This window comes from Camelina sativa, chromosome 3, assembly GCF_000633955.1.
Source record: "Camelina sativa cultivar DH55 chromosome 3, Cs, whole genome shotgun sequence".
NCBI lineage: Eukaryota > Viridiplantae > Streptophyta > Magnoliopsida > Brassicales > Brassicaceae > Camelina > Camelina sativa.
Window position 1 is genome coordinate 20,162,429 of NC_025687.1, and position 16,518 is coordinate 20,178,946.

General features: G+C 37.5%; 2 protein-coding genes and 1 long non-coding RNA gene across 5 annotated transcripts in view; all 3 read left to right on the plus strand.

Annotated features, from left to right (window-relative positions):
- LOC104777590 (DNA replication licensing factor MCM2) lies at nucleotides 937-5,358 on the plus strand. The gene is made up of 16 exons (XM_010501865.2): nucleotides 937-1,391; nucleotides 1,509-1,663; nucleotides 1,749-1,938; nucleotides 2,041-2,260; nucleotides 2,350-2,557; nucleotides 2,658-2,792; nucleotides 2,883-3,074; nucleotides 3,157-3,329; nucleotides 3,411-3,599; nucleotides 3,672-3,788; nucleotides 3,872-3,956; nucleotides 4,058-4,201; nucleotides 4,283-4,408; nucleotides 4,504-4,686; nucleotides 4,769-4,930; nucleotides 5,019-5,358. Exons 1-16 carry the CDS (start codon nucleotides 989-991, stop codon nucleotides 5,142-5,144), a joined length of 2,808 nt encoding a protein of 935 aa, XP_010500167.1. The 5' UTR covers nucleotides 937-988; the 3' UTR covers nucleotides 5,145-5,358.
- Nucleotides 5,725-16,518, plus strand: part of LOC104777593 (pre-mRNA-processing protein 40A) — a 13,861-nt gene continuing 3,067 nt past the window's right edge. The window contains exons 1-28 of one of the 3 annotated variants that reach the window (XM_010501866.1): nucleotides 5,725-5,859; nucleotides 5,970-6,047; nucleotides 6,486-6,806; nucleotides 6,893-7,081; nucleotides 7,621-7,682; nucleotides 7,923-7,992; nucleotides 8,903-8,955; nucleotides 9,040-9,097; nucleotides 9,176-9,441; nucleotides 9,528-9,597; nucleotides 9,843-9,941; nucleotides 10,064-10,132; nucleotides 10,235-10,312; nucleotides 10,480-10,566; nucleotides 10,659-10,693; nucleotides 10,781-10,886; nucleotides 11,894-11,974; nucleotides 12,060-12,149; nucleotides 12,217-12,270; nucleotides 12,353-12,469; nucleotides 12,550-12,648; nucleotides 12,748-12,795; nucleotides 12,871-12,963; nucleotides 13,293-13,400; nucleotides 13,475-13,539; nucleotides 13,636-13,738; nucleotides 13,823-13,976; nucleotides 15,405-15,562. In XM_010501866.1, the coding sequence (XP_010500168.1) occupies nucleotides 6,012-6,047; nucleotides 6,486-6,806; nucleotides 6,893-7,081; nucleotides 7,621-7,682; nucleotides 7,923-7,992; nucleotides 8,903-8,955; nucleotides 9,040-9,097; nucleotides 9,176-9,441; nucleotides 9,528-9,597; nucleotides 9,843-9,941; nucleotides 10,064-10,132; nucleotides 10,235-10,312; nucleotides 10,480-10,566; nucleotides 10,659-10,693; nucleotides 10,781-10,886; nucleotides 11,894-11,974; nucleotides 12,060-12,149; nucleotides 12,217-12,270; nucleotides 12,353-12,469; nucleotides 12,550-12,648; nucleotides 12,748-12,795; nucleotides 12,871-12,963; nucleotides 13,293-13,400; nucleotides 13,475-13,539; nucleotides 13,636-13,738; nucleotides 13,823-13,976; nucleotides 15,405-15,562 (2,769 nt within the window). In that variant the 5' untranslated portion in view covers nucleotides 5,725-5,859; nucleotides 5,970-6,011. Of the gene's footprint in view, nucleotides 5,860-5,969; nucleotides 6,048-6,485; nucleotides 6,807-6,892; nucleotides 7,082-7,620; nucleotides 7,683-7,922; nucleotides 7,993-8,902; nucleotides 8,956-9,039; nucleotides 9,098-9,175; nucleotides 9,442-9,527; nucleotides 9,598-9,842; nucleotides 9,942-10,063; nucleotides 10,133-10,234; nucleotides 10,313-10,479; nucleotides 10,567-10,658; nucleotides 10,694-10,780; nucleotides 10,887-11,893; nucleotides 11,975-12,059; nucleotides 12,150-12,216; nucleotides 12,271-12,352; nucleotides 12,470-12,549; nucleotides 12,649-12,747; nucleotides 12,796-12,870; nucleotides 12,964-13,292; nucleotides 13,401-13,474; nucleotides 13,540-13,635; nucleotides 13,739-13,822; nucleotides 13,977-14,902; nucleotides 14,968-15,063; nucleotides 15,167-15,250; nucleotides 15,563-16,518 lie in introns of all 3 variants that reach the window. The other 2 variants (XM_019243847.1, XM_010501867.1) reach the window with 2 other exon arrangements.
- LOC104777592 lies at nucleotides 11,300-11,530 on the plus strand. The gene is made up of 2 exons (XR_766310.1): nucleotides 11,300-11,336; nucleotides 11,424-11,530. It is a non-coding gene; the product is annotated as an uncharacterized LOC104777592 (long non-coding RNA).

The window sequence follows — 16,518 nt, forward strand, 5'->3', positions numbered from 1 at the left end:
ATGGAATATTTTCTAATTTCATGCTCAATGTATGCTCCCATATTTGACAGCATATTCTTAAACTGTTTTACGATTTGGTAGATATGGTAGTTGTGTATTCAAGATATTCTCTGTTCAGGTTCATAGAATAGTGGAGAGCCGGATTGTAGTATTTTGATATTAAAATCTTATTTTGTGATTTTGATGAAATACTGCAGGATATTGTTAAGGTTGCATATCAGTTTTTAGCGAGATTGAAAATTTCATATCATCGTAACTTTGAAATGAGAATCTTAGTCGTTTGAGCTTTTAACTTATACAGATCTGGTTGAAGAACTCTATTTTGGTGGGATTTTTCAAACTCTATTATTATGGTAATTGTAATGTTACATAAGATTTCAGTTATGATGGTAATTGTAATGTTATATACAATTTCATTTTAATAGGTCTTTTTTTGATTAGCTATTTTGTTGGGTAATTATTTTCTGGTTACAACAATATAATATTAAGATGAGGTTATTATATTTGTTTAAAAGTTTAAATAATATAATAGAGATATGTCATTTTTTTTTTAAGTAGTTTCTTTTTGTTAAAGATACATAATACTTTGTAAGTTGTAACCATATTAAAATTTTAAACTTTTTGTAAATATCAACTATTACTAGAAAATGCCAATCTCAAGCAATAAGTGTGGAAAAGACAAAAACTAGAACTCTCTCTCTCTTCGGTTGGGTCAAATATTATTAGTTTACTAATTTACTCAACATCATCATCATCCTCTCTGACAATTCATCTATATTGCGTTGATTATGTAAATAGTAACTACTTAGGCCGAATACAAGTAAAAAGCCCAGATTTATTGGCCCTCTATAGGCCCAATTACGTATGTCAATTTGGCGCGAATATTTCCCGCCTAGTCGACGAGGAAACCCAATAAACGAGTGGTATTGTGCCCTGATTCCGTCGCCGGAGAAAAAGTGTGCGTGTGAGAGAGAGAGAGTAAGAGAAAATGGCGGGAGAAGATTCTTCAGATAACCAGCCGTCGTCACCAGCTTCACCTTCTTCCGCTGGATTCAACACAGATCAGTTACCTATAAGTACGAGTCAAAACTCCGAGAATTTCTCCGACGAAGAAGCCGCCGTAGAAACCCAAGTCATCAGGGATGAGCCAGAGGAAGCGGATGAGGAAGAAGAAGAAGAAGGAGAGGATCTCTACAACGATAATTACTTGGAAGACTATCGGAATATGGATGGGAATGATCAGTATGAGTCTAATGGATTAGATGATTCCGTCGAAGATGAGAGAGATTTAGATCAGGTTATGCTTGACCGTCGTGCGGCTGAGGCTGTACTTGACGCTCGTGAAACTCGAGCTGCGAACCGCAAGCTTCCTCATCTTCTTCATGATAATGGTAAATTAAAAAAATATCCCCAAATCTCTTGTTTAAGTACAGTAATCGGAACCCTAATTGAACCCTGGGTTTAGATATAGGTAATGTAAATTTGAGTTGGGTTGTTTTTGTATACAGATTCAGATGATTGGAATTACAGACCTACGAAGAGGTCTCGGACTACGGTTCCACCAAGAGGTAATGGTGATCCTGATGGAAACCCTCCAAGTTCGCCAGGAGGGTCACAGCCAGATATCTCAATGACTGATCAAACTGATGATTATCAGGATGAGGTATGATTGTGTATCTTTGTACTTACTTGGTGGTGCTAGGTTTGTGTTATGGTAGTGCTAATGGTTGGTAATTTCTTATATACAGGATGACAATGAAGATGAAGCAGAGTTTGAGATGTATCGGATTCAAGGAACTCTGAGGGAATGGGTTATGAGAGATGAAGTGAGACGTTTCATTGCCAAGAAGTTCAAAGACTTTTTGCTTACTTATGTGAAACCAAAGAATGACAATGGGGATATTGAATATGTTCGTTTGATTAACGAAATGGTTTCAGGTACTTTCGTTTCCTTTTTGCTATAGCTACATGAGTTCCTTCTTTACTGGTTAATTTACAAGCATTAGATCTCTGAACTATCTATCTATGGCTTATTTTCAGCTAATAAGTGTAGTCTGGAGATTGATTATAAAGAATTCATACATGTCCACCCGAATATTGCCATCTGGTTGGCCGATGCTCCCCAACCTGTTCTTGAAGTTATGGAGGAAGTTACAGAAAAGGTCATCTTTGATCTGCATCCAAACTACAAGAATATTCATACAAAGATCTATGTTCGTGTTACCAACCTACCAGTTAATGATCAGATTCGGAACATAAGGTATAACTATGTCTGAATTCATGGATAAAGAGGAGTTTTGTTATTCTTCACAAGACTCCAACTTAATCTTTTTGCTTGTGAATTCTCAGGCAGATTCATCTTAACACAATGATCCGCATTGGTGGAGTTGTCACAAGGCGTTCTGGGGTCTTTCCTCAACTGCAGCAGGTGAAATATGATTGTAACAAGTGCGGAGCAGTTTTGGGACCTTTCTTTCAAAACTCTTATTCAGAAGTCAAGGTCGGATCTTGTTCTGAATGCCAGTCAAAAGGACCGTTTACTGTTAATGTTGAACAGGTAGGATTCTATGTCCTCTCTAATATTTTCCATTAAAGTCAATGTAAGCTCTGAATTGGAATGTGAATTGACCACAAATTAATTTGCTCTCTTGTTTCAGACAATATACAGGAACTATCAAAAGCTTACAATCCAAGAGAGTCCAGGAACAGTGCCTGCTGGACGACTCCCAAGACATAAGGAAGTTATCCTGCTGAATGACCTTATCGATTGTGCACGTCCTGGAGAAGAAATTGTATGTTCTTCATGCATTACTCTTCTTGAATACTTTGCACACCTGTGTATGGTAGGTGATTGATTTTATCTTGCATGAGATGATTTACAGGAGATTACTGGCATATATACCAACAATTTTGACCTATCTTTGAACACAAAGAATGGATTTCCTGTCTTTGCCACTGTGGTGGAAGCTAACTATGTTACAAAGAAGCAAGACCTCTTTTCTGCATACAAGCTAACCCAAGAAGACAAGACACAAATCGAAGAGCTGTCCAAGGACCCACGTATAGTTGAACGTGTAAGTTGGATTTAAATCCTAATAAAACCTTTGAATTGCTTCAAAGACATCCCTGTTAACATCAATTCAATTTCTCTTTCAGATCATTAAGTCAATCGCTCCGTCAATATATGGCCACGAAGATATCAAAACAGCTCTTGCTCTTGCTATGTTTGGAGGCCAAGAGAAAAATATTAAAGGGAAACACAGATTGCGTGGAGATATTAATGTACTTCTACTAGGTGATCCAGGAACAGCAAAATCACAATTTCTGAAGTAAGAAAACTATCTTGGCCAGCTGACTTCATTAATTCATGTGGTGAATATTTTCATTAACTGCTTAAATGTTACGTCTAGGTATGCCGAGAAAACTGGACAACGAGCTGTCTACACGACTGGAAAGGGAGCTTCTGCTGTTGGTCTAACTGCAGCGGTACACAAGGATCCAGTTACAAGGGAGTGGACGCTTGAAGGAGGGGCACTTGTACTTGCTGACCGCGGAATTTGTCTTATCGATGAGTTTGACAAGATGAACGACCAAGACAGGTAACAAAATGCAACTAATGATAATTACTTTTCTGAACAAAATGGTGCTGACCATTTAAGTTTTGTTACCAGGGTGAGTATCCATGAAGCCATGGAACAACAGAGTATTAGTATATCAAAGGCAGGAATAGTTACTTCCCTTCAAGCTCGTTGCTCTGTTATTGCCGCAGCTAATCCAGTTGGTGGAAGGTAAATAACTAATGCCCCAAATTCACTGATCTAAACTTTGTCATTTTGATCTTGCTAATTTGTTTGTGACATTGCAATTTCAGGTACGATTCATCCAAGTCATTTGCACAGAACGTCGAGTTGACAGATCCGATCCTTTCTCGTTTTGATATATTGTGTGTTGTCAAGGTATTTTTCTAAACCTCTGCGTCTTGTTCTTGCTATCATATCATTGATTGTGTTAACTTTTTTGGTTATTGACATGACTTAAACCAATTATATGGCTTCAGGATGTGGTTGACCCAGTTACAGATGAAATGCTTGCTGAATTTGTTGTCAGTAGCCACTTCAAATCACAACCCAAAGGTGGTAAGATAGAAGATAGCGAGCCCCAAGATGGCATTCAGGGATCTAGCGGTTCTACTGATCCCGAGGTCTGTGATTTTCAGTTGTAGCTGCTTCTTTTGAAGTTTCCATGTTTTCATGTCTTGATCAAAATATTATTTTATATACAGGTTCTTCCCCAGAACCTGCTGAAGAAATACTTAACATACTCGAAGTTGTATGTCTTCCCAAAACTGGGTGAACTAGATGCCAAGAAGTTAGAGACTGTTTATGCTAATCTAAGACGAGAATCAATGGTAGGTTTCATTTCTTAATTATAATTGTACTGCTGAGTTATGTCTTTCTCAAGTATTATGTTATAATCTCTTACCTGCTTTAATCTTTCGTTCAGAATGGACAAGGAGTTTCCATTGCGACAAGGCACCTCGAGTCTATGATCCGAATGTCTGAAGCGCATGCTAGGATGCACCTTAGGCAGTATGTTACAGAAGAAGATGTTAATATGGCCATTCGAGTCCTGCTTGACTCTTTCATATCAACCCAGAAATTTGGTGTCCAGAGAACTCTAAGAGAGGTATTAGAGAACTTCCATTTAGGTGTTCGGTGAGCTTTGTATCTATGGATTCTGATGTCTGAACTAATTTACTCCTGTGCAGAGTTTCAAACGATACATTACATACAAAAAGGACTTCAACTCATTGCTGCTTGTTCTTCTGAAAGAGCTCATAAAGAATGCCTTGAAATTTGAAGAAATCATTTCGGGATCAAATTCAGGACTACCATCTATCGAGGTTAAGATAGAAGAGCTGCAGACAAAGGTAACTGTCATATATGATTAGGCTAATATCAGAAGCACGCTTCCTAATAGATATTTTTCACTAACTCTTATTTATGTCTACATTTCAGGCCAAGGGATACGACATTGCAGATCTACGGCCGTTCTTTTCAAGCACTGATTTTTCCAAAGCTCATTTCGAGTTGGACAATGGTCGAGGAATGATCAGGTGTCCTAGAAGGCTAGTCACTTGGTAAACGACAAGGCGAGCTTCAAGTCACTATCAACTTAGGTTTATAATCGCATTAAAAATGTTGGATTATTAGGACGATAGTTTCGTTTTGTGTTAAAGATTATGAGTTGCTCAAGAATTTGCAGTAGGCATTTTAAGATATTATTGCAGCTTTCCTTTTTTTCTTAAAACTTTTGAGCCTTTGAATTTGAGAAGAACGCATATGATTAACTTGTCAACCGGTTTTGAGTTGCTCAAATTGTAAAATTTTTGAAAATTTGGCCTAAAGTTACAATTACCAAACTTAAAAATGACGTTTAATTATTATGCGTCTAATGCTACTCTTATTGGGAACAAATTTAAAATTTTATATCCAGAAATAAGATCTTTATATAATTCGAATCTGAACCAAAAACTTTAACATTAACAAAACCATCCATCTTAACTCAGGTTTACCATTATTACTAAACCGGAAATCTGAAATCACAAAGAAAAACCGAACCAAAAAATTACAGTACTAAGCGGTGACGTCAGGACTACATGCCGTTTTGTAACTAAATTAAAAAAAAGCAAAGGCAACAACATCTGTAGACTGGATTCGTTTGTTCGTCGACAAACTTGTTTTCTTTTCGCAATTCGGAGTAGTCCCGCTCGCTCAGTCCCGATTAGGGTTAAGAAAACCTCCGTTTGGTGAGACTTCGTCGTCCTTCTCGATACTCTTTGATTCATCATTGGCCCTGGTATGTGCTTTCGTCTACTAGTTAGGGTTTTTCCTCCTCTCTTTTCGCTATCGACTACATGTCCTCCCTCTGAAATATTGAGCTCGAAGTTGGGATATTTTGCTCTTCAGATTAAGCCGTAAGTTGTAAAGGAAGCTCTATTTTGTGGGAGAATGTCGAATAATCCTCCCCCGTCTTCTGGTGCCCAGGTGCGAAAAGTGCCAAAGTTGCTCTCTCTCTCTCTCTTTTAGTTCCCTTTCATGGAATTCGAAGCAACTCGATTGATATGTTCTAAGCAATTTGATTTTGGGGAAGGTTTAGACTAGAGACTTTGACGAAGTTTATTTGATTAAGCTCAAACGGATTAGAGACTTTGATCTATATTGTATCTGTCATTGTTTAATAGTTTGTAAGGTTTTATATTTACTGGATTTGATGTCGCGAAAGCTAAGAAGCTGAAGTATGTGTCTCATTACCTTGATTGAAGTGTATAAGTGGGTTTGCATAACTACAAAATTTCTATGGGATGATAATCTGGCTCCCAATTGGTGGACGTTTTGTTTTAGCGTATGATTTATAGTGATAGTTTGTTAGTTTCTCCACTAGTCTGTGATCTATTAGATGTGCTTATGAGACTATTTTTCCAGCAGTTTCGGCCGATGGTTCCTGGGCAACAGGGTCAGCATTTTGTTCCTGCAGCTTCACAGCCTTTTCATCCCTATGGACATGTACCTCCAAATGCTGAGAGTCAGCCTCCACAGTTTTCTCAGCCCATACAGCAGCAGCAGCAGCTCTTTCCAGTGAGACCAGGTCAGCCTGGTCATATTACATCATCGTCACAGGCTGTATCAGTTCCTTATATTCAAACAAACCAGATTCTCACTTCTGGATCTACTCAACAACAGCCAAATGTACCTCCAGTGACGGGCTTTGTTACATCTGGACCTCCATTTTCTTCTTCATATACGGTGAGACTTCTGCTCTTATATTTGTGTGCGGATAACCTTTATGTATGATTCGTTTTCATTTTCCTAGTGGATTCTTGTTACTGCAGTTTGTACCATCTTCTTATCCTCAGCAACAACCACCACCATCATTGGTCCAACCAAATTCTCAGATGCATGCAGCCGGCGTCCCTCCAGCAGCAAACGCTTGGCCTGTTCCTGTAAATCAAAGTACATCACTTGTTTCCCCTGTGCCGCAGACTGGGCAACAAACACCAGTCGCACTATCCACAGACCCAGTAAGTGGCTACGGTTACTTATCGCAAATATGTTTTGCTGACTTGTATTGATGCTTAAATATGTTGTTAATTATGAAACCATCTCGTACTAAAACGTCGAATCATATTATTTTGAGTTGTCATCTATCATTTATAGCATTTTAATCTTCCTCTGAACTATTTTGAGATAGTATTTGTATATGAATCGAGCGTTCCTCAACTTATTAGCAAAGTTTTATATAGACATCGACTTATTTAGATTTATTAAATACTATGTGCACCCCCTCTGGTCCTTAACTTAACTCAAACTCGAATAAGGTTTGAAGACGTACGGTATTGTTGTTGAGAACCCAAAAACTCTTCCAAGCCGCAAGAGGCCCCTAGCAAACCACAAAATACTTTATACCTCTACACATCAGAACCTTTTCCTATTTATAGTCGATTACTAACTAGCTGATATGGCATTGTTGATGTACTCTTATCAAACTAATTGGTATTTCTTTATGCACTATTTCTTATGCAAATTGTAGCTTAATATTCATGTTGGATTTTGATTCCAGGGAAGCTTGACTCCGCAATCTGCATCTGACTGGCAGGAGCATACATCTGCTGATGGGAGAAAGTATGTTACTGAATCACTGTTTCATGTTTAGGCACCAATTATCGTCCTACATGTCACTCTTTGTACCGTAGTTTTGTGTTCATGCAGTTCCCAATCGAAATTGATTACTTTATGAAATTTTTCGTAAGCTTCTCATTTTTTGAACCTTCCATAAGGTCCATGCAGATGTGTGTGTCATGGCTTTAAGTCTATGGAGTCTAAAACTTTTCGGGTGATCTGATAAATACTTATCTTTTCTAGGTATTATTACAACAAGCAGACTAAACAGTCAAGCTGGGAGAAACCTCTTGAACTGATGACACCACTTGAGGTGAGACTTATAAAGTAGCCAGTCTTCTAAGATGATTTTTATCTTGCTGGTCGTTGAAGCTTATCAGTCTTATAGTTGGTGTGTCCACTTTACTGTTATGTAAACGGATGCATACTTTGTCTAGAAAAATGATGTTGAGCATATTCTTTTCCACTGATTTGGAAACTCAATGGTAACTGTCGAGATATATAATGACTGCTACGTGCTCATCTAAAGCAGCTTTCACTTTATTAAAACAGGCTACCGATGCTCCCTGTTTTTCACTTCTTTTGTGTAAATTCTTAGGTGACAACTTTATAGTCAGGCTGGGATCGGATTGCTAATTTATGATGTTTGTTCTATTAAATATTTTTCTGATTGTCTTTTTCTTGTTTTATAGTAAAAGTATGTGTTTCTAGACTCGGTCCTTGTTTTCTTTATACAAATAGAAGAACTTCAATAGTACTCTTGTCCCACTTTTTTCAATGGTATGCTGTACTGTTAAGTAGTATATTTGACCCCCCTCTGCTTATTTCTGTTTTACATAACAAATTATTTTGCATCAAATCTGTCTATGCACATTGTTTTTTAACTTGGTTGGAAATTATATACTAGAAGAATGATATTTGAATGCAAACGGCAACCAGTTTGGGGGTATTTTGAAACAAGTTATTTGATTGACCTAATAAAATCCTGTCTTGGTTTCTTTCTTGACGTTTATGAACTTAATTTGGTTGATTGACCTGATAAAATCCTGCCTTGTTGATATATTCATTGCTACGATGCATACATCTTTCTTTTTTCCACTTTGATCCCGTAACCTTTAAATGACATTCTGGGTTTCTGTAGAAACAGACTTGATTGATTGATCAAAATCTACCATGTATATTCATTTTTATAGTTTCTTGCAATCTAAAATCTCTTTCTACAGCGGGCTGATGCATCCACTGTATGGAAGGAATTTACAACAGCTGATGGAAAGAAGTATGCATCTTTGAATTTCATTTGGTATTTGTATAATGCTTATTTTCCATTGTTGCAACTGATTAGTTGATTCAATTTACACAGATATTATTATAACAAGGTTACAAAGGAGTCTAAGTGGACAATTCCAGAAGATTTGAAGGTCTACCAATTTATTTCTCTCTCGTCCACATTCCCCAATGCAAAGCCTATGTTAAACCTGTGTAGTTGTTGTATGCAGTTAGCTCGGGAACAAGCCCAACTAGCTAGCGAAAAGAGGTCCCTTTCCGAAGCTGGATCTACTCCTCTGTCCCACAATGTTGCCTCCTCATCTGATCTAGCGGTTAGCACTGCGACCTCTGTTGCTCCCAGCTCATCTTCAACACTTCCTGGACATTCTTCAAGCCCTACCCAAGCGGGTTTGACTGTACCTGTCGCCCATCCTCCCTCAGTTGCTCCTGTTACTCCAACGTCTGGTGCAGCTACTGATACTGAGGCGACTGCAATGTACTACTTTTACTTGGGGAAGTTTTGTTTGATGATTATACACTCTATCATGCCTCTGAATTTAGGTTTTGTACCCATCTTAACAGAAAAGCGGGTAATTTACCGTCTCGGGGAGCAAATGATTCAAATAATGGAGCTACAACACAAAACAATGAGGCATGATTTTAACTGTCCTTTTCTACAATGATTTGCCTAGATTCTAAAAGTGTATTCATATGTTTTCCATTTACCTGTTTCTACTTCAGCTTCATGTAAACAGAGTTTACATTAACATGTCCGAGTTATTGGAAAAGTTATGTATAGTAATTACTATAGGTGTGATGATGTGGTGGTGTCATGAATATTTATGGTCAAGCTTTACATCATGGTATGCTTTCTCATTATTTCGAATGTTTTGTTAGGCTGACAATAAGGAATTGTCGGTGAATGTAAAAGCAAATCTGTCACCTGCTGGTGACAAAGCAAATGTTGAGGAACCTATGGTATATGCTACTAAGCAGGTAATTTTTTATCCTATTTTCTCCTCATGATATCTCTTTTCTGTAGCATAACGTTTTCGTGTGCAAGTGCAATTGTTTGCCAACCATCTATTTTTGTACTATTTTGGTTATTTTTTTTCTAGGAGGCTAAAGCTGCTTTCAAGTCTCTTTTGGAATCTGTAAATGTTCATTCTGACTGGACATGGGAACAGGTAATGTGCTAGTATTTGTGTCTTTGATCGATATTTCAGCATCCTCTTCCTAAGCATCTACCTCTTCGTTGCTGACCGTATCATCTCCTCGAGTCCTTGTAGACATTGAAAGAGATTGTTCACGACAAAAGGTATGGTGCTTTGAGGACTCTAGGTGAGCGGAAACAAGCTTTTAACGAGGTATATAGTTTCTTAGTTCTTAGCTATAATGTGGAATTGCATTTTTTTTTACCTTGTTAAATAATGTGTTGCACTCTCTAGTTGTGATGTAATTATGTTTTCACTGGTAGATTTCGACTTTCAGTAGCTCTAACGCATACACCTGACTGTCAAATTAAATTCTCCAGTATCTTGGTCAAAGGAAAAAAGTGGAAGCTGAGGAAAGACGAAGAAGACAGAAGAAAGCTCGGGAAGAATTTGTCAAGATGCTAGAGGTATGTACCAAAGGAGTCAGAAGTTCGGTGTTTTGTTTGTTTAGTGTGACTGATGACCTGTTTTATGTTCTAATAATATTTCTTGACTTCAGGAGTGTGAAGAGCTTTCATCATCCATAAAATGGAGGTATGGCTTTCAGTTAATTACAAGATCTTTGGCTCTTTTCTTTATTGTATGCATGACATTTGCTAATGGAAACTATTTCCTCACCAGCAAAGCAATGAGTTTGTTTGAAAATGATGAGCGCTTTAAAGCTGTTGACCGTTCAAGGGATCGTGAAGATCTTTTTGACAATTATATTGTGGAACTTGAGAGGAAGGTAAATCATCTGGGTACTTTTTTGGGGCTTTTCGTTTTCATGTGTAAATTTGGCTGTTTGTTGTTTCGTATGATACTTTGTGCTGCTAAGCAAAACATGGCATGCCTATGCACATGAAGGTGTTGGACCAGAGAACTTTGTTTTTTGGTTATTACGGTTCAAACGGTTTTCTCGCTTCGTATGATACAAGAGGCATGTCTTAAAATACACAATAATTTGTGTGGGTGCTTAGATTGTCGCTGAGAATTTATCTGGTGCACCGGCATGATGGTTTTTGAAGCATCTATTGAGAATACAATGTTTTGCTTTGTAGAAGGGGAAAGTTCATTATTCAAATTGACATCATGAATCCGTTAATGTGCAGGAAAGAAATAAGGCACAANTTTTATGTTCTAATAATATTTCTTGACTTCAGGAGTGTGAAGAGCTTTCATCATCCATAAAATGGAGGTATGGCTTTCAGTTAATTACAAGATCTTTGGCTCTTTTCTTTATTGTATGCATGACATTTGCTAATGGAAACTATTTCCTCACCAGCAAAGCAATGAGTTTGTTTGAAAATGATGAGCGCTTTAAAGCTGTTGACCGTTCAAGGGATCGTGAAGATCTTTTTGACAATTATATTGTGGAACTTGAGAGGAAGGTAAATCATCTGGGTACTTTTTTGGGGCTTTTCGTTTTCATGTGTAGATTTGGCTGTTTGTTGTTTCGTATGATACTTTGTGCTGCTAAGCAAAACATGGCATGCCTATGCACATGAAGGTGTTGGACCAGAGAACTTTGTTTTTTGGTTATTACGGTTCAAACGGTTTTCTCGCTTCGTATGATACAAGAGGCATGTCTTAAAATACACAATAATTTGTGTGGGTGCTTAGATTGTCGCTGAGAATTTATCTGGTGCACCGGCATGATGGTTTTTGAAGCATCTATTGAGAATACAATGTTTTGCTTTGTAGAAGGGGAAAGTTCATTATTTTAATTGACATCATGAATCCGTTAATGTGCAGGAAAGAAATAAGGCACAGGAGGAGCATCGGCAACATATGGCAGAGTATCGGAAGTTTCTTGAAACCTGTGACTTTATCAAAGTACATCATTGTTTGTGAATCTTATTCCTGCAAACCTTTTTTTCGTAGACCTCGCCATAATGCCTTTTATAATACTTGTTTTAAGGCTGGTACACAATGGCGCAAAGTTCAAGATAGACTGGAGGATGATGAAAGATTCTGTCTTGAAAAGATAGATCGCCTGATTGGTTTTGAGGTAAGTTACTTCATCAAGTAGTTCAGGATGCCACATTAGAATTTGTTTCTAATGTTTGTTATTCCAGGAATACATTCTTGAACTAGAGAAGGAAGAAGAGGAGCTGAAGAAAGTAGAGAAAGTAAGGTCAATGTTCAGAGTTGTAACCTAACTTTTCCTCTTAAAACTCCAATGCTCATGGTTTCGTTTTCTTGTGGAGCTAGGAACATGTAAGGCGGGCCGAGAGAAAAAACCGTGATGCATTTCGTACACTATTGGAAGAACATGTTGCTGCTGGCATCCTTACAGCCAAGACGTACTGGTTGGATTATTGCATTGAGGTGTCTCACCAGTTTAGATCCCTTTTTTGGACAAATTATATTTTATATTGGATTCTTTCACTCAGTTATTTTATGTACAGTTAAAGGAGTTGCCCCAATACCAAGCTGTTGCATCTAATACGTCTGGCTCAACTCCGAAAGACTTGTTCGAAGATGTCACAGAAGAGTTAGAGAAACAGGTAATTCGGACTAGATAAATTATATTTCTCTAAGGGTAGATTTGAGTGAATCTGATAGTTGTGTTGTGATAATCCAACCATTTGTGTTTTGATTGACAGTATCATGAGGATAAGAGTCGCGTAAAGGAAGCTATGAAGTCAAGGAAGGCAAGTCAACGGATAGCTTGCATTTCTGCTTATTACTATACCGACCATTTTACTAATCCCTTTGTCTACCACCAGATTTCCATGGTCTCCTCTTGGCTGTTTGAAGATTTTAAATCTGCTATTTCAGAAGATCTCAGTCCTCAACCAGTATCAGACATAAATTTAAAGGTACGGGCTTATTTGTGAAAATACATGTGTCATTAGATAAATTAATCAACAGTTACTGTTTGGAATAAATATATAAGCTACTGGTTCAAACTTCTGTTTCTATAGCTTAAATTGTTGTTCCTGGCATGCTTTAACCCATCCGACACCTGCAATGAGTTATTTTTCACCTGCTTTTAGATTCATTTTTGATGAGAGTTGCATAAATATGTTTTGACTAATGCTCTGGATAAAATTCTGATTGACAGATTGTCTTTAGTACAGCAGAGATGATGATATTCTTTCAAAGTTCAGTTGATATATGCTCTAATATTTTTTCTCCTGTTTATCAGCTTATATATGATGATTTGGTTGAGAGAATGAAGGAAAAAGAAGAAAAAGAGGCCAGAAAGCTTCACCGTATGGCTGAAGAATTTACCAATCTGTTGCGCACTCTCAAGGTATATCTTACCCGTGGTGACTTTCTTTTCTGACTGGATTCTCTGGGACGTTAAACATAGTGTTATTGGTTTAGGAAATAACCGCAGCTTCAAACTGGGAAGATACCAGACCACTGATTGAAGAAAGTCAAGAGTACAGGTAAATAGTTTATAGATTTGTATTGGATGCTTCACCGTAATTAAAACAAAAGGTTGTAGTTCTACCTTCTTAATGTCTCATTTCGAATATCTGCAGATCGATTGGAGATGAAAGTGTTAGCAGAGGGTTATTTGAGGAATACATAACGAGTTTACAAGAAAAGGCAAAGGAAAAGGAGCGTAAGCGTGATGAGGAAAAGGTACTGATTTGTCGTGCCAGGAAATTATTTTCTCTTTTATGTAAAAACGGGTCTCTAAGACGTTATTGTCTCTTTTCTTTTCAGGTTAGAAAAGAGAAGGAAAGGGATGAGAAGGAGAAGCGGAAAGACAAGGATAAGGAGAGAAGGGAAAAGGAAAGGGAACGTGAAAAAGAGAGGGGAAAAGAGAGGAGTAAAAGGGAAGAGTCAGATGGTGAGACTGCTGTAGAAGCGAGCGAAGGTCNAGGAGTTGCCCCAATACCAAGCTGTTGCATCTAATACGTCTGGCTCAACTCCGAAAGACTTGTTCGAAGATGTCACAGAAGAGTTAGAGAAACAGGTAATTCGGACTAGATAAATTATATTTCTCTGTGGGTAGATTTGCGTGAATCTGATAGTTGTGTTGTGATAATCCAACCATTTGTGTTTTGATTGACAGTATCGTGAGGATAAGAGTCGCGTAAAGGAAGCTATGAAGTCAAGGAAGGCAAGTCAACGGATAGCTTGTATTTCTGCTTATTACTATACCAACCATTTTACTAATCCCTTTTGTCTACCACCAGATTTCCATGGTCTCCTCTTGGCTGTTTGAAGATTTTAAATCTGCTATTTCAGAAGATCTCAGTCCTCAACCAGTATCAGACATAAATTTAAAGGTACGGGCTTATTTGTGAAAATACATGTGTCATTAGATAAATTAATCAACAGTTACTGTTTGGAATAAATATATAAGCTACTGGTTCAAACTTCTGTTTCTATAGCTTAAATTGTTGTTCCTGGCATGCTTTAACCCATCCGACACCTGCAATGAGTTATTTTTCACCTGCTTTTAGATTCATTTTTGATGAGAGTTGCATAAATATGTTTTGACTAATGCTCTGGATAAAATTCTGATTGACATATTGTCTTGAGTACAGCAGAGATGATGATATTCTTTCAAAGTTCAGTTGATATATGCTCTAATTTTTTTTCTCCTGTTTATCAGCTTATATATGATGATTTGGTTGAGAGAATGAAGGAAAAAGAAGAAAAAGAGGCCAGAAAGCTTCACCGTATGGCTGAAGAATTTACCAATCTGTTGCGCACTCTCAAGGTATATCTTACCCGTGGTGACTTTCTTTTCTGACTGGATTCTCTGGGACGTTAAACATAGTGTTATTGGTTTAGGAAATAACCGCAGCTTCAAATTGGGAAGATACCAAACCACTGATTGAAGAAAGTCAAGAGTACAGGTAAATAGTTTATAGCTTTGTATTGGATGCTTCACCGTAATTAAAACAAAAGGTTGTAGTTCTACCTTCTTAATGTCTCATTTCGAATATCTGCAGATCGATTGGAGATGAAAGTGTTAGCAGAGGGTTATTTGAGGAATACATAACGAGTTTACAAGAAAAGGCAAAGGAAAAGGAGCGTAAGCGTGATGAGGAAAAGGTACTGATTTGTCGTGCCAGGAAATTTTTTTCTCTTTTATGTAAAAACGGGTCTCTAAGACTTTATTGTCTCTTTTCTTTTCAGGTTAGAAAAGAGAAGGAAAGGGATGAGAAGGAGAAGCGGAAAGACAAGGATAAGGAGAGAAGGGAAAAGGAAAGGGAACGTGAAAAAGAGAGGGGAAAAGAGAGGAGTAAAAGGGAAGAGTCAGATGGTGAGACTGCTGTAGAAGCGAGCGAAGGTCACAAAGAGGAGAAAAGAAAGGGAAAAGATCGAGACCGAAAACATAGGAGACGGCATCACAATTCTGATGAAGATGTCAGTTCTGATAGAGATGACAGAGAAGAGTCAAAGAAATCCTCCCGTAAACATGGTAATGATAGAAAAAAATCAAGAAAGGTACTCCCTAGACTTCAATTCTGAGTTAGCTAAGCTTGAAATTTTTTTAGTGGTATTAAGATTCAAAACTAAGAGGGTTATGGTTTCTTGCTAGCACGCAAACTCCCCTGAATCTGATATTGAAAACCGGCATAAAAGACAGAANAGACATAAATTTAAAGGTACGGGCTTATTTGTGAAAATACATGTGTCATCAGATAAATTAATCAACAGTTACTGTTATCTGATTTGTGTACATTGGAATAAATATATAAGCTACTGGTTCAAACTTCTGTTCCTATTGTTTAAATTGTTGTTCCTGGCATGCTTTAACCCATCCAACACCTGCAATGAGTTATTTTTCACCTGCTTTTAGATTCTTTTTTGATGAGATTTGCATAAATATTTATTGACTAATGCTCTGGATAAAATTTTGATTGACAGATTGTCTTTAGTACAGCAGAGATGATGATATTCTTTCAAAGTTCAGTTGATATATGCTCTAATATTTTTTCTCCTGTTTATCAGCTTATATATGATGATTTGGTTGAGAGAATGAAGGAAAAAGAAGAAAAAGAGGCCAGAAAGCTTCACCGTATGGCTGAAGAATTTACCAATCTGTTGCGCACTCTCAAGGTATATCTTACCCGTGGTGACTTTCTTTTCTGACTGGATTCTCTGGGACGTTAAACATAGTGTTATTGGTTTAGGAAATAACCGCAGCTTCAAACTGGGAAGATACCAGACCACTGATTGAAGAAAGTCAAGAGTACAGGTAAATAGTTTATAGATTTGTATTGGATGCTTCACCGTAATTAAAACAAAAGGTTGTAGTTCTACCTTCTTAATGTCTCATTTCGAATATCTGCAGATCGATTGGAGATGAAAGTGTTAGCAGAGGGTTATTTGAGGAATACATAACGAGTTTACAAGAAAAGGCAAAGGAAAAGGAGCGTAAGCGTGATGAGGAAAAGGTA

Excerpts from the sequence above, each read along its gene's own strand:
- LOC104777590 (XM_010501865.2), top strand. The coding sequence starts at position 989 with ATGGCGGGAGAAGATTCTTCAGATAACCAGCCGTCGTCACCAGCTTCA. Across the intron at positions 3,957-4,057 it reads ATATATTGTGTGTTGTCAAG|GATGTGGTTGACCCAGTTAC; the intron begins GTATTTTTCTAA and ends ATATGGCTTCAG. Across the intron at positions 4,409-4,503 it reads ATCTAAGACGAGAATCAATG|AATGGACAAGGAGTTTCCAT; the intron begins GTAGGTTTCATT and ends TCTTTCGTTCAG.